This window comes from Hemicordylus capensis, chromosome 6 (genome assembly GCF_027244095.1).
Source record: "Hemicordylus capensis ecotype Gifberg chromosome 6, rHemCap1.1.pri, whole genome shotgun sequence".
NCBI lineage: Eukaryota > Metazoa > Chordata > Lepidosauria > Squamata > Cordylidae > Hemicordylus > Hemicordylus capensis.
In genome coordinates this window covers 20,072,069-20,088,345 of record NC_069662.1, presented here as the reverse complement: position 1 = coordinate 20,088,345, position 16,277 = coordinate 20,072,069, and the positions used below count along the sequence as shown (strand labels likewise).

General features: G+C 50.1%; 2 protein-coding genes across 7 annotated transcripts in view; one reads left to right on the top strand and one right to left on the bottom strand.

Annotated features, from left to right (window-relative positions):
* Positions 1–5,241, bottom strand: part of LOC128330227 (toll-like receptor 13) — a 44,038-nt gene extending 38,797 nt beyond the window's left edge. For 2 of the 3 annotated variants that reach the window (XM_053262719.1, XM_053262714.1), the window contains exon 1: positions 1,311–1,536. The gene's annotated coding sequence lies outside the window, so the exon portion shown is untranslated. Of the gene's footprint in view, positions 1–1,310; positions 1,537–5,203 lie in introns of those variants that run through there. The other variant, XM_053262721.1, reaches the window with a different exon arrangement.
* Positions 1–16,277, top strand: part of LOC128330228 (brain-specific angiogenesis inhibitor 1-associated protein 2-like) — a 36,376-nt gene extending 20,099 nt beyond the window's left edge. For all 4 annotated transcript variants that reach the window (XM_053262727.1, XM_053262723.1, XM_053262725.1 and 1 more), the window contains 8 exons: positions 2,192–2,344; positions 2,697–2,891; positions 3,649–3,877; positions 4,896–5,097; positions 5,836–5,907; positions 8,173–8,341; positions 8,655–8,695; positions 10,162–16,277. In XM_053262727.1, the coding sequence (XP_053118702.1) occupies positions 2,192–2,344; positions 2,697–2,891; positions 3,649–3,877; positions 4,896–5,097; positions 5,836–5,907; positions 8,173–8,341; positions 8,655–8,695; positions 10,162–10,234 (1,134 nt within the window). In that variant the 3' untranslated portion in view covers positions 10,235–16,277. The remainder of the gene's footprint in view (positions 1–2,191; positions 2,345–2,696; positions 2,892–3,648; positions 3,878–4,895; positions 5,098–5,835; positions 5,908–8,172; positions 8,342–8,654; positions 8,696–10,161) is intronic.

Genomic DNA, 16,277 nt, shown 5'->3' with positions numbered 1-16,277 from the left:
GATCATAATTAGGATCCTACCCTCGTTCGTGACCTGTGCACACTCCTATTTTGTGATTGTGTGCAAGGAAGAAAGCAAGGTCAGAGGGGGAGGAAGTGATCATCTTGGAAAGAGGAGCTGAGTCAGCCAGAGTTTCCTCCTACCTTGGTAAAGTGCTCGGTACGAGAGCCGGGTAGGGCAGCATCATCCGACCCAGCTGCTCTCTCCCGGATGATCACTTCCTCCCCTCCTAACTTGCCAGTTCCCTCAAAAAGGGAGCACACACGACTCCCACATGAGGGTAGGACACTTGTCCACGTTTTGGAGCTAGGAAGCCTGTTTCTGTTCTAAGTATGTTACTAGTAAAGGGCATTAAAAAAAGCCCATTGCCCCCCCCCCTCCACACTGTCCATCACTGAATCTGGTATTTATGTCAAGTGTTGATTGTCTGGCTCCTGATTATTTGGGCAGGCTCCTAGAGCCAAAGAAAATGTGTCAAGGCCTGTGATACACACCTACGAAGTACACAAACTCAAATGAGTATACAGTCCTCTGGCATCCAAGCACACCATACTCAAGCAGTTGTGTGTGTCCGCACATCCGCGCACCACGAGCCAGATGCACACATTCCTTCAGATAGATCCCTCTCCTCCTCTCATTTTGGTTGGCTGCCCTACATCCCCTATTTACACCCCCCCCGACACACACACGCACCATCCTTCTCCCGCCCCCATCCTCTGAATCCCGGCAGCAACGGCGACATTTGGCTCTGGAAAGGCCCCTTTTGTCAACCTTGTTGCCGCGGTAACCATTACTTCAGGACCAAGGCCCACTCAGGCTAGAAGCTGCAAGCAGGGGGGCCGGTGAGGAAGGGGTGCAGAGGTAACCCTTCGTCTTCTGGATCCGATGGGATTGCCCCCTGCCCTCTTCATTCTGCCGTGCTGAGGATATAAAGGGAGTTCACGCTCGTGACGGCTTAACGGAGATTAGTTACTTCAGTGGACTTTTACCAAGCTTTTGTACTCACAATTGGGGTGGTTCATGGGGGATGAAGAGGTTGATAAATTCTCCCCAACCTTTCAATGCTTGCTTATAGACGGAGCACAGAGTCTAATCCACACTGGTGGTGGTGGGCATTGGAAGTGGAAATTATTCTGGATTAATTCACGCCAAGTCAAAAGGTGCAAAGCAGGGGCTCTCAAATGTTTTGATACTGTGATGCCCTAAAACCCGAGGTTCTCAGATGGTGAGTCAGGACCCTTAGGGGGTTGCAAGGGACTTTTAAGGGGAGCCAGAGTCAGGAGGGAGTTGTTGGGAAGCGGGGACCTTACCTGGTGTCTCCAGCTTTGGCATTTCTTTGGCCCATGGGCCAGCAGAGAGTTCCCTCTCGGCAGATGAGCTTGTCACTCCTGACCGTCCCCCCACCTCTGAGACATTGAGTAAGGCCTCTGCCTCCTGACAGCCCCCGTCTGACTCCTGACCCCCTTTAAAGTTGCTTGTGACCTGCCCACCCCCCACAAGAGCTTCGGTCCACAGTTTGAGAATCCCTATGGCAAAAGATTCCATACTATCTGAAGGCTATGGAGGAGGAGGAGGAGGAGGAGGAGGAGGAGGAGGAGGAAAAGAAGAAATGTTTGAAGGGCCAGCCAATAGTCTCTACCTCAAAACTGGGCAGGGGTGAGAGATCAGGGCCAGATTGGGGGTGGGAATCAGAAGCGGGGGGCCATAGCTCAGTGGTCGCACATCGGCTTTGCATGCAGAAAGTTTCAGGTTCAATCCCTGACTTCCCCCGGGTAGGGTGGGAAAGACTCCTGCCTGAAGTCTTGGAGAGCTGTCAGTCAGTTTAAACAATAATGAGCTAGTTAGAGCAGTGGTCTGAGCTAGGCCGAGCAATGGTCTGACTCAGTATAAGGCAGCTTCTTACGTGCCTGTGATTTAGGGACAGATGACCCAGACAACCCCCTGGTGTCCATCCCTGATGATAAAGGCTCTTTGCTCCCGGAAGTGCACCTCAACATGAAGCAAACTGAGTGGCACAGGTGACTTTCCGTGGGGTAGATCCAGTCGCTGCGACGGCCACAGTGTATAATTTGAGTTCTGTATGGTGCCGCTCTACGGGCCTAGCTGTGAACTGGTAGGGGAGCAAGATGGCCCCTAACTTTTGAATGATGTCTTTGGGTCCGTCCCCGTCCCCCCTGCTTCCCTGACTTAGTACGTGGAGGTGATGAGCGCCAAGCAGAGCGAGCTGGATCGGTTCATAGCAGAAGGCTACAAGGCAGCCCTGACTGAGGAAAGGCGCCGGTACTCCTTCCTGGTGGACCGCCAGTGTGCTGTCTCCAAACACTTCAGCTCCTATCATACCAAGGTGAGCAGCATCTGCCTCAATGTCTACTTCAGATGGAAATTGCCTTTGACCTTCCTTCATCAGGAAAGGGAAACGGATAAGCTACATATGCTTTGCAAGTCTTTGCAAAATCATACCTTGGGTATAATTTTGTAGAAAGGCAAATGTGTTCATTTTATCACGAAATGTGTAAAATGAGAACTTCCCATGGTGTAGAGCTGGAAGATACCTGCGGATGGACACTGGTTAATGAATTTGCAAGCATGCACATTTCAAAGCATGTTTCCCAAACGTTGCCAAGCTGCAGAGCGGGAGCTGCTGGGCCCAAACAGGCAGAAGATGGACCTTTTCCTCATCCTTCCATTCCTGGCAGGTGCGGGAGCTGCTGGCAGTCAAACTGCCTATCTGGCAGACATCGTGTACCCAACCCACCCGTTTACCTGAGCGAGCGCTAACCCTGGTCAAGCTCACAGCCAACAACCCCTCTGGGGGAGCACCGGGACCACGCACAGACACCATCCCTGGCTGTAAAGTCCTAGAGGAGCCATCGGAGCTGGGACCAAACCCTGTGAGTATCTTCCTGGGGAAGTTCTTCCTGAGGAGAGACAGACCACTCATTCCCAGCTCCCAGTAGCTGTAACCCATGGAATTCAATGTTCCTGAACCTGAGGATACATCCAGGTGGGGTTCCCAGGCTCCCAGTGTGATACTCAGCCCAGCACTCCTCTATCTTTGATTTCACTCTTGACTTCCTAAGGTCAAGATGCACCAGTGGGATGCTTCTGGGTATCTGTAGGAAGGAAACCTGTTTTTGCGACAGCAAGCATGAATCGCCCTCTGTGTTTAGCAAGATTCACCTTGGTTTGCATTGTGACGAGTGACTACATAGAAGCACTGTCTGCTGTAAGATACTCCCTTCAGGGGATGGGGTCGTAGCTCAATAGTAGAGCATCTGCTGGCATGCAGAAGGTCCCAGGTCCACACCCTGGCATCTCCAGGTAGGGTTGGGAGAGGCTCCTGCCTGAAACCCCGGAGAGCCGCAGCCAGTCAGTGTAGACCAGGGATTCTCAACATTGAGTCCCTAGATGTTATTGGACTTCAACTCCCATAATCCCCAACCAAATGCCACTGAGGCTGGGGATTATGGGAGTTGAAGTCCAAGAACATCTGGGGACCCAGCGGTGAGAATCCCTGGAGTAGACAGTACTGAGCTAGAGGGACCAATGGTCTAACTCAGTATAAGGCAGCTTCCTACATCCCTTTGTAGGATGTCTCACTGTTCCTTGCTTTCTCTTCCACAACCCCCACCCCACCAACCTCTACAGCGTGCCTCAGTCCAAGAGGTGACACCACTGCCAAACGGGGACTCGCACCGTGGACGGGGACCCCGGGACTTGGGCCATCCCCCAGCCAGCGAGCCTATCGCCATCACTTTGGGTCTGCCGCCCACACAAACCACTCAGACACCCCCACAGACCAAGACTGCCGACAGCTACTCCTGCACCCTGCCGATGCCGCGCAAGATGTCGACGGAGACCCGTCTTGCAACGCTAGGTGAGCGTCCTGGATTGATGCCAACATAAAGTCTGCCTGGTTTAGCTGGCCCGTATGATAAATATCCTAAACCAGGGGATCCCAACCTTGGGTCCCCAAATGCTGTTGGACTGCAACGCCCATCATCCAAAGTCCATTGTGGCTGAAGCTGTAGTCCAGCAGCATATGGGGACCCAGAGTAGGGATGTGCGAACCAGCCCGACCTCAAGCCGGTTCGCCATTGAACCGATACAGCTCAAGGGCTCACTCTTGAGCTGGACTGGGCCCAGATTGTCTTGAGGTCGAGCCAACCCCCCCGGTCCGCTCCGGGCCAGCATGGGGGTTCTAACAAAACTCACCACCTCCGGGGCGTGCTGCCGTGGGGGGGGGGGTCCTCTGGCAGTTCCCCCTCCCCCCTGCCGGCCTCCTCCCCAGTCTCGAAATGGCCAGGTTCAGGCCATTTTCAGCCCATTCTGGGCATCTCTGCACTGGCAGCAGCCATTTTGGAGGCTGCTGGTCCATCTGTGTGACCGGGGACGCACAGGTGATCAGTGCACATGCACAGTGGCCTCCAAAATGGCCACTGCCAGCACAGAGAGACTGCCCATACCGGGCCATTGTGAGACCGGAGGTCGGAGGAAAGGGAACTGTTGGAGACCCCGCGGCCACAGCAGTGCCCCCTGGAGGCAGTGAGTGTTTTTAAAAGTCTTTTTTAAAAACCTGTTAGAATCCCCGAACCGGCTCAAATTCGAGCCAAGCTGGGGGATTCTGTTCAGGGGGGGCAAAATCGAATATGTGCGGTTCTGTTCAAGTCCGGTTCGGATTCTGATCGAACCAGGCAAACTGGTTTTGTTTACACCCCTAACCCATAGTTGGAAACCCCTGCCCTAAACTGCAATTTGTGCAACGCACTAACCCTTCTGTAGGTTCAGCCACATATTTGTGTCTATCATAGCCTCAAGAAACTAGGGTGAACAGGGGGCCTATACCAGAAGGAGTTGCCTCTTTTTCCTGACCCCCAACCCTTCTTCCACTACAGTGGAGAACAAGACCCTGCCACGCATCAGTCCTCTCTCGGTCCTGCCTCCACGTTCTGAGCGCCGGAGAGTCCAGGCCATATTTTCGCATGCGGCAGGCGAGAACAGCACCCTGCTCAACTTCCAAGAGGGAGACACCATCCTTCTCCTGGTGACCGAGGCACGGGACGGCTGGCATTATGGGGAGAACGAGGCAACCAAAATGTGAGTGAGGGCCTTCTCACCCCACCTGCCTCAAAGAAGGCCATCGTCCTGGCTGCTAGCCTTTCCCTATCCAAAGGGTGTATCCCAATGGGGATTTTCCCCTTACCTGAGCAGGTCCACAGATAAAGAGAAATCAGGGTTCTGGTTTGCAGGGATCCTGCTGCAGTCTCTGCCAAGGGAGGAGGGCCATGCCCAGGGCTCCAGATCTCCCGCTAAGCATTTGAGTCCCACCCCCCATCCCCGTTTTACTGAACTCCCCCCGCCAAACCTAATAACCCATATCTTCATTTTTTTTCTCCCTTGCAAAAGTGTCTTTCCTCTCCCCCTCCCTACAGACATAAATGAGGAACTGCTCTTCAAGCTTATACTCTGTCTGTCTGCATCTTCAAGAAGGACCTGTGACTCAGTGGCAGAGCGAAAGTGTTCTTTGCTGACTCTGCAGCTGTTCCTGCTCTCTCTGACCAAACCCAGTCCATCCCCTGCTCTTGAGAAACCAAGCACTTTGGCTCCTAACCGCTACCATTTCTGGACCCACTAGGCCACACTGCCTCCCTAGACTCGGGACTCCTGGCTCCCTTTCTTGATTCCTGCCACTTCTTGCCTGTAAAACCAGGCCTTCTCATCTTCCCACCACCTCATTAGGAGTGACCAGGAAGAGGTCCTGCGTCTTCCCCCTTCCTGACTTAATTAAAGTCTGTTTCCCAACCTTCCCCCTACTTACTTCTCTTTTTATTACAGGAAAGGCTGGTTTCCTTTCTCCTACACCCGGCCCTTTCCCCTAGCCGAGGGGGCTGACAAACTACTCACTAGGTAAGCTGGGAAATAGGGATCTAGTCGCACAAGGAGAGGATTGTTGGTGCATTGGTTATATTTTTATCCTACCCTTCCTCCAAGGAATTCAGGGCGGCATACACAGATCTCCTTCCCGCTTTTATCCTCACAACTACTCTGTGAGGTAGGCTGAGAGACAGCAAGCTTCACAATAGAGTGCAGTTTTCCATTCCAACACGCTCAACTACTCCACCACACTGGCTCTCCAGGGGGGTTGCAGCTGGGCTGCAGTTGGACAGGACAATTGGCATCTTTGGAATTAGTATTCCAGCAGCTACAGCAGAGGGGTCTCCTGTTACGAAAAGCTTGGATGCCCAGATGTTGGACTACAACTCCCATCATCCCCATTGGTCATTGTAGCTGGTGATGATGGAGGTTGCAGCCCAATAATATTTATTTATTTTATATTTATATCCTGCTCTTCCTCCAAAGAGCCCAGATAGGAGTGCACAGTTATGTTTATCCTCACAACAACCCTGTGAGGTAGATTAGGCTGAGAGATATGTGACTGGCCCAGAGTCACCCAGTGAGTTTCATGGCTGAATGGGGAGTTGAACTTGGGTCTCCCTGGTCCTAGTCTAATACTCTAACCACCACTATGGTGGAAGAGCCAGCGTGGTGTAGTGGTTAGAGTGCTGGACTAGGACTGGGGACACCTGAGTTCAAATCCCCATTCAGCCATGAGACTTGCTGGGTAACTCTGGGCCAGTCATTTCTCTCTCAGCCTAACCTACTTCACAGGGTTGTTGTGAGGAGAAACCTAAGTATGTAGTACACCACTCTAAGCTCCTTGGAGGAAGAGTGGGATATAAAACGTAAATCATCATCATCATCATCATTGGTGTAGACTCTTTGGGTAGCAGCAGTGAAGTCTGTGTTGGACGGGAACCGTGTCTTCAGTGGGGAGAGCAGAAATTGGCACATCTGATCAGGGTCTGTGTTCTAGAGGAGCCTGGATTTTACTTGTCCCATTGTCATCAGTCACTTCTTACATTATCTAACATAATCCAACTTTTTGCATGACTTCAGTTTTTTAACTGCACAAATCTTCCTTTTGAACCGCACTTTTTTTTTAACAAGTGCACATTTTGTGTCTGGTTGCACATTTTAAAAAATAGATGGGTGACAGTGGCTTATAACGAGTACTACTGTACTCAGGACTGTCCTTAAAGAGCCCTGGCAGGATGTGAAACCTGGGGCAAATCAGCCAGTGCGGGGGCCCCTTCCAGTTGATTTTCATGGGGATTAAAAGAGCAGGGCCCAGGGCAGTCACCCTGCTTGCCCTGCCCTAAGGACAGCCCTGACTGTACTGCTGCTAATGTTTATATAGGTACTTAGTAGCAGCTAGTATCCCTTTACTTTCATTCAGTAAGAGTCATCTGGATCATGAAGTGAGCTGAAACAGTCCACTTTGGGAAGCAGATTCCACAAGGAGCACCATTTTACAGCCTCCTCAGCAGGGACAGTGACCATAACAAGGACTCTGGGCAGGCTGCACCCCTCAGGGCCATCCCAACCCCTTCCTGTTATTTTCGTTTTTCATGTTTAAACATAAGACTCCAGCCTCTCTAAATGTGGAAGTAGAAAGGAAAATGGCAGGTGATATCCTGCCCAATTGTTTACTAAGAATTAAAATCTAATCCCATCTCCTAGTCTTCTGGCCAATGAATGCAAAGGAGTGCTGGGACAGCTGACAAGCCCTAGGCCTTTGTTTTAGAATTGTATGAAATTAATATATGGAACTGATTAATTAGTTAATGCAAAATGCATTAGGCTATCTGTGTGTGTGTGTTTTTAAACTCTGGCTCGGACCTGGTCCTGAGAAAGGAAGCAGTTGTTATTGCTTCCATTATAAAAATGTTGAAGGCTGACGCTGGAACTGACTTTAGAGGAGAAAGAGGGTTGTGAGCTGGTACAAAGGAGTTTTTTTAGGAGGCAGAGTAAGAGTGTAGGGGCCCATGGAAGTAGGAGCTATGACACTCAGATTCGCTGGAAGGAGAGCAGTGGTGGTTGGGATGCCGCTCGAAGCCCTGGGAGTCTAGACCAGGGGTTCTCAACATTGGGTCCTCAGATGTTTTTGGACTTCAAGTTGAAGTCCAATAACATCTGGGGACCCAACGTTGAGAATCCCTGGTCTAGACTGATGGGTTCCTTCAATAACCAGGTCAGATCAAGATGGCTGGAAACTGACTCACTGGTGTTTGCCATGGCTTACCTCGAATGCTCTCCTTTTTCTCTTACTAGTGGCTTCCCACTTAGCAAGATGAATAGTAGCAGCACAGGAAACTTGGACCGAGCTGGGTCTCCCCCAGCTGGCCCTGATGGGGGCGATGGCCCACGCTACGGGCCTTCGCCACGTGCTCCTGCATCCCGCCAACGTCCTTACAGCATGCTAAACCCTGACTTGTCACAGGTGAGTCTGGAGGATGCTGAGTGAGTGTGTGTATTTGAGAGGGAGGGAGGGAGGGAGAGAGAGAGAACCGACCCAAAGGATGCTTCTCTCCTCTTAATGTTTCTCTGCCGCTTGACATCCGTTGACCACTGCTTCACAAAACTGATTACTTTCCTTGAGGTGTTTCAAAGTTCAGTGAAACTTTTTGGCAAAGCTCTACCAGTTCCATGAACTGACTGGATTTCCTGGCGTAATGGAGTGTGTGTCCGTGGGCCATCTGCCTGAAATGAATGCATCCTTTAACATCTGGATGTGCTTCTTTCTTTCTTTGCAGTTAGCAAATGAGTTTGGGAGTCCAGCTGCCTCTCCTTCAAGGTAAGATACCCCCTTGTGGCTTCTAGAACCTTCTTCTTGTGAGACCCCCACCCCCTATCTCTTCTGCTCGTACCCTAACATAATTTTGTATTTCTAGGGCACGGGCCTAATGGCTGAAGGCCATGGGGGCTGGGGATGATGGGAGCTGTAGTCCAGCAACATCTGGGAACCCCCCTGCTTTAGTAGAAGCCTGCCCTGTTTTAGGATCCAGGGTCAAAACCCTCAGGGTGCCCCTCAGCTCTGTGAGTCTGGCCTAGTCGGCATATAGGAACATAGGAAGAAACATATACTGAGTCGGACCCTTGGTCTATCTAGCTCAGTATGTCTTCACAGACTGACAGCGGCTTCTCCAAGGTTGCAGGCAGGAATCTCTCAGCCCTATCTTGGAGAAGCCAGGGAGGGAACTTGGAACCTTCTGCTCTTCCCAGAGTGGCTCCATCCCCTGAGGGGAATATCTTACAGTGCTCGCACTTCTAGTCTCCCTTTCATATGCAACCAGGGCAGACCCTGCTTAGCTTAAGGAGACAAGTCATGCTTGCTACCACAAGACCAGCTCTCCTCTCCTGCAGAAGAGTGAGATGGTAGCTGACTGTACTACTTCTGATAGCAGGTGAAGGGTCACCTTTTGAATGCTCTCCTATATTAGAATTCCCTGCAAATACGAAACTAGTATTGCCAGCAATGGGCTGGCCTAGAAATAAATGTTCTCCCCGATATACTAACACGGGAACATAGGAAACTGCCTTATACTGCATTAGACCTTTGATCCATCTAGCTCAGTGTTGTCCACATCTGGGCTGCACCACTTTGGCCCTCCGGCTCTTGGGCTACAGCTCACAGTGGCCAATAGTCAGCTACGATGGGAGCTGAGTCCAGCATTTGCAGGAGAGGCAAAGCTATTTAGCCTTGGCCTACACTATCTGGCAACAGCTCTCCAAGGTTTCAGACAGGTATTTCTCAGCTCTACCTGGAGATGCAACCATCTGCATGCAAAGCAATTGCTCTACCACTGACCCATCCCAAGCTAGTTTGTATATTTGCCAGTATGTTGTTGTTGTTGTTTTAAAGTTGGGGAAGCATTCGAAAATGTTATCCTCCACACAGTCTGTAGTGGTATAAACCAGGGTTTCTTAACCTTGGGCCCCCAGATGTTGCTGGACTACAACTCCCATCATCCCAGCCATGTCCATTGTGGCTGGGGATGATGGGAGCTGTAGTCTATCAATATCTGGGTGCCCAAGGTTAAGAAAATCTGGACTATTCTAATGCCAGCTTCCCATTGCGTTATCCTGACCATTCACTGTAATATGTTGACCCTACCTTTGTCTACAGACATGAGAGTGACACCCCCTCCGCCTGCGCACTCACACACACACACACACTCAGAAAGCACCCCTGAGACCTGGGCCTTCCTTCTCACCACGTTGACACTTTCCTTCTTTCTGGTTTTCCCTTTCCCACTGCAGGACCAACCCATTCGCTCACATCAAGCTGAAACGTACAGTAACCAATGACCGCTCAGCCCCACTCATCCAGTGAGAGGTGCAGGGACTGGCAGAGCCACACCGCTACCCCAACTTCTGTCTCCTGCCCCCTACTCTGTGGCCATTCCCACCTAACAAAATGTGCCTAGCTCGGAGTTGGCCCCAAGGGCCTGGCTTGCCTCCTCATCACCCCCCCTCTAGTGGCGAATGCAAGCGTTGCAGCTCCTGGGGTTTGAACCACTCAGCATGCTGTACCACAGAGTGGCTGCACCATTTTACCCAGCACTGGTGATGATTCCTGCAGGAGACAGCATCCAGCAGCAGAAGGATAGGGAGAGAATGGAAGAGGGAGCCAGAATGTGGGAGATGGAGGCATAGATGTTACAGATGGATAAACAGAAGCAAAGGAAAGTTGGAGCAAGTGTGACTGGAGGTCCGACGAAAGGAAGAGAAAACTAGGATGGATAGGAGGACTTAGAGTTGATTCTCACATTGCAACGTTTCTGCAGGGACAGCAGAGCACTGGATCAGGGCGTCTGAATGCAATTCACAACCCTGGAGAAGCTCCCACTGATTTGAATACATCAGGATTGCATTCCCTGTATTTTGAAGTAAGGCCCACCATTCTAGTGGCATGAATTTTCAAGTAAGGCCGAAGTGAAAGTTAGGCATGGTTGAATACCGCTGGAATCAATGTGTTTTAAGAGTTCTTTAATTCAGTGGTGCTTCCACTCACTACTTCAGTTTCTCTGGACAGTGTATAGAAACTGGTTTCAGCTGACCGGGTTTCTCACTTGATGACTGCGGTTTTCACATGACAGCCTGGTCATCTGGAACATTCCTCGTCATGTAGCGGGATAAACTTTTCATTTACTTGCGGGTAGGAAGACTGCAAATAGTGAGATAATCACCACTCTAATGGACAGCTAACCGCATATTGCTTGAATCTACCTATACGCGTGTAGGATTTGGAAATGTCAGAATCAGAGATAGAGAATGGAAAAATGGTTTGAGAGAGAACTGATTCGTTTAAACCGGATCTGCGAAATCCCGTATAGCTGATTTCAAGGCTGGTTCACACATGCAATGTATGCCAGTCAATATTCATCGCTCAGTTACTCAGTACTCAGAGATGGTTCACACATACACGCATATAGCTGAATGTGTGAACTAGCGCCACTGAAAATCATTGCATTTGGGGGTAGCCTAATCCTACGTAGAAGTCATCACTGGATGTTGCAGTCATCAACTGACGCGCATACATATGTGAACGAGCCTTCCGTGATTTGCCGCTGAATGTGTGGACAGCCTCTGTCGAAAAGTATTGTTTCAGGCTATGTCAGATAATATGAAAGCTCTGTTGGTACAGTATTTTATCTCCAGTGGCGGTTTCCATGATTCTTGGGTTCTCTGGAAGTGCAGTGGTTCCTGTTGTCCACAAACTCCACTGAAATGGTCCCTACAGCTCAATAGGCCTTGACGACTTTTCAATCAGGTACTGAAATATCACCATCAAACAGGCAACATCCATCTCATTAAGATTCGTCCATGGAATGCAGGCCACACATTTTGCTAACGGTTTCACTTTGTAATTTATATGGAGTTGTGTAGTGTCTTTAACCAGAATTTTATTACTAGGCTATATGGTGGTCTGTAAGATATTTAGAGATTTCACCATGGTCCCCACATTTTGGAAATAAATAACATGGTGGGATTTAGGCAGAAAGGCCAGGAGTCAGGACTCCTGCTCTCTGGGAAGTAGATTAGAGCAAGGCAGTTGACACACTTTTTTTAAAAAAAGCATTTATTCATTTTCAGTTGCTGGAATGCATTGTATTTTTGTTTGAGGGGAACCAAAATGCAGGCGTTTTGGTCAAAGCCAAAAATGAGTAATTTAGGTGCACTTGCTTGGTTTGAGCAAAGGAAGCATATTTAACCCACTACTTTTAGAGAGGAAAGAAACTGCCCCCTGCAGGCACAGAGGAGCCATTACAGAGTTCCTGGCTGGGCCCAGTTAGGCAACCGTAATTCTCGACGTTGCTTCAGTCTTGGAGCTGTTTACACGTTCAAGTTGTGAACGGAGTTACAGAAGAGGCAACAATTTCTGGGAAGATCCATGTCCCAAGACTTGCCGCTTTCCTCGTGAGACAAGCAGTCATGAAGGCATAGCAAGGTTGTTGCCTCTGGTGAAGTCCACAAATTGGTGGTGAAACAAAAGCCTGTGAATGACCCATGATGGCCAGGAAGGGGGTAGGTTAAAAGGCCATGAGATTCCTTGGTCATGTGGACAGAGCTTGTTAACATGGCACAACAATGTCTGCATTTGAGCTGTGCAAATGAACTTGGCGTGGGGTTACCTGGGTTCCCTCTTGAATCCATCTCACTCTGCCCATTGCTGCTTCTGCTTTGCCCTCTTCCATTCCAGTTACTTCTGATGGCCTTTTCCTGTAGATTCAGGATGGGCATTACTGACAGTATTCAACTTTACCCACTGTGGAAGTGAGATGTGAGACAAGATCAGCGGATAAGCAAGGGCTGATAGAAAAAGTATCACCCTGAATTGCTGTCGACCGGAATTGCTATGATACGCTTTCAACATTTGAAACCAACATTTATGAACATATGAAGCCACCTTATACTGGCTCAGACCATTGGTCCATCCAAGTCAGTATTGTCCATGCTGACCAGAAAGAGTTTTCCAGAGTTCCACATTCCCAGCCCTACTTGGAGATCCCAGGGATTTAATCTGGGACCTTCTTCATGCAAGGCGCGGGCTCTACCACTGAGCTTCAGCCCCACCCCTATTTGATTTAGAAAGGGCTGGGGAAATTGCATGCATTTGATTAGCAAAATTGCTTGCAGTAGAAGGTGGCTACAGATGGTAAGCAGAAGTGGATGAAAAAGAAGGGAGGACTGTATGTGTCCTCGCTTTATGTTTCCGGTGTAACAGGCAAAGCTGAAACACAGACAATTATTCTGTAGTGAGGGGTGTGTGTGTGTGTGTGTGTGTGTGTGTGCGCGCTCCAGATGCAGGCACAGTGAGCACACTTATAACTGGGGCGTGTGTGGTCCTGCTCCCACTTGGAGCACTGCACTGGAAGCCAAAAAAGAAAGGGGGTAAGGACATGCTGCCTCTCCTCCTGTGATTTCTGTGTAACGTGTGAAGCTGCTCTTGGTCCAAGAGGCCCTGTTGGGCAACTCGTCCGGTCACCAGTTTGCTGGGACAGTGTGGAAAGCTGGAGGCCCAAATATTGGGGTGTTGATTTGGGGAGGTCCAGTGTGGAAATATGACTGCAAATGTTTTATTTCAAATAACCAGCTACAGAGTTTTCTGTAGCAGATGTTGCTTGCCGGATTGATATATCTAAGCCGGGGACATGTGCCTAATTAACGTCTAGTTTTACCATAATTAGGGGCATACTAAAAGATACACACCTAAAGGCTGTTCGCACGAGCAGCCTCACCCAGGCTAGGCAGCCCAGCCTGGGTTGGGCTACTCATGTGCAGTGCCAGGATCCGTGCAGGTCCTAGTGCTGCCTGCTCACTTAACCCCTTTGTGCCCCACCACCCTAGCCACACATCCTCCATCTGTGAGGGCTTGATTGGGGGGGGGGGTTTACTCACCCTGCCACTGTCCACCGTGCCCGCCTCTATCCCGCTGCTCATACTGCCCATAACCACTGGGGGGAGCAGGCCACCACCACCACCCCCTTGGTGGTAGCGGGCGGGCAGGTGGGCTTCTCCCCACTCCTGGCTGGCGCGCAGTTTCTCTCTGGCCTGTGCACCTGCGTACTCCAAGTATGACACGTGGTGCTGTCCATACTCGAAGTATGCAGGCGTGCAGGCCTGAGAGAAGCCACACGCCGGCCAAGAGTGGGGGGGGGGAGATGCCTGCTCGTTGCCACCACGGGAGGTGGCCTGCTCCCCCCCCCAGCGGTCAAGATTATGGGCAGTATGAGCAGTGGGGCTGCAGCGGGGCAAGGGAGGGCAGCAGTGGGCAAAAGGGCAGCAGCAGGGGTCCTTGTGGGCTCCCTGACTAGTCTGGGACCAGGGACAGTTGCATCCCCTTGTCCAATGTATGCTACGCCTATGATTTCCTGCCTTTGGGTAGAGAGAAATGAGCCCCGTCACCACATGTTTGATTTGCGTTTGTTTGTGTTTCTTGTCTGTGTCTGTGTTAGCTGAAACCATTCCGTTTCCAGAAACTGGGGAATGGGAGGGTTTGCATTCTGCGTTTCTCATATGAAGCTGCCTTGTACCGCGTCAGACCACTGGTCCACGTAACCCAGTATTCCCTACTCTGATTGGCGGCAGCTCTTTCAGGGTCACATGCACAGATCTTCCCCATCACCTCCAATCCCTGGCTGGAAATACCAGGGATTGAGCCACAGCCACTTCCTAACCCTGATGCTGGGGTTCCCATCTTTGGCCCTCCCGCTGTTGTTGGACTGCAACTCCCATCATCCTCAGCCACAGCAACCAGTAGTTAGGGAGGATGAGAATTGTGGTCCAACAACAACTGGAAGGTCAAACTTGGGCACCCCTACCCTAAAGCGTGCATTCAAATTCCAGAAATTCACACTGAAGATCTAAAGTTTTCAAATACCGAGAATCAAGCTTGAATGTTCAAATGTCAAGGAAAGTGTTGACCTTGAGATGAATTGCTTTGAAGTAATGGAGAAGGGATGGTGTCTGGTGTAACACCCCCAAACCAAAATTAGAATCCTGGTGTTTAAGGGGGGAAATAAGCAATGTTCAAAAGGCAAATGTGTTTTCATTTCAACTTGTGTGTAAGCTGCAGCCCCCCACCCCCAAGAAAGAATCCATCCTGTTATGTTTTTGCTCGATAGATTTGTTCAGGCAAAAATGGGTGCCAAGGGTGACTTATGCATGTGTGCATGTAATGGCTCAGTAAGCTGGTTGATCATGATCTCTTTCCAAATGATAAAGATAGTACCACACTTTTGCATCAGATCAAAAATGTGGGGAAGCAAAATGCTCCTCACCAGTTGGCAGGACAAAAGAGACAACTGGCTTAGCATGCATGCTGTGATAAGTTACTCCCTTGGGAAATGGTTCTCTGTTTTCACCTAATGAGGGGGGGAGAGAGAGAGAGAGTGTACGCGTGCGCATGTGTGACTGTGCATACAAGTGTACATAGCTCTGTGTGTGTAGCTCTGAACAAGGTGTATGTATAAAGGATTGTGAGTTTCATTTGGAGATATTAGACAGTGGCCTGGTTTGCACAATGAGGTTGTTCACACGGTCTCTGGCTGCTGCTTGCAAGGGCTGAAGAGAAGACAGGAGCTTGCCCGCCTTCCCCAGCCAGTCAAGCAGCGGCTGTCTGTCCCTCCGCCACACTGCACACCCTCACGAGCAGCAGCGTGGTGAAGGTCAGAGCTGGGAGGGCCTCCCCCCCACATCCCAGAGTGCCCCACACTAAGAGCACAGTGATTGTACTCCTCCCCTCCAGCTTGCTGCCAGAAATGGCAGCAGGCCTGCGGGGGGGAGGGGGGGAGGAGATTTTTAACCTGGCAGCGATGGTTCTTACAATTGCCTGCCAAGGTTAAATGAACCGCAGGTTTGTTTAACCTTGGCTAAATGCCAGGTTACAAAGTTGGGCTACCATGTTCTGGGAGCATGGGCTCCCGGCGCTCCAGACGACACAAGCCACCTCTGGGTTACCCCCAGGCAGCTCATGTTGTGTGAATAGCCTCAATAGTTTGAACCCAAGCTGTGAACCCATAATGTGAATCCATGCCACGGTGGTTTATGGCTCAAGATGAATCTGAGTTTCACACCTTGGCATGGGCTCACACAATCATGCTAATGTTGGTAACCCACATTAAACTTAGATTTGAACAAGTGTATGAATGGGGTGTGTGTGTGTGTGTGTGTGTGTGTGTGTGAGAGAGAGAGAGAGAGAGAGAGAGAGAGAGAGAGAGAGAGAGAGAAAAGTATTACTTTGGAACACAAAACAAGAGGCATGTAAATGTCTCTATAGCTGTGGAGGAATAGGGGAGTCTCATTAGCTATGTATATATCTTCCTATTGACACTTTCCAATTCTAATATTAATAAAGTTTAATATAAACCTTT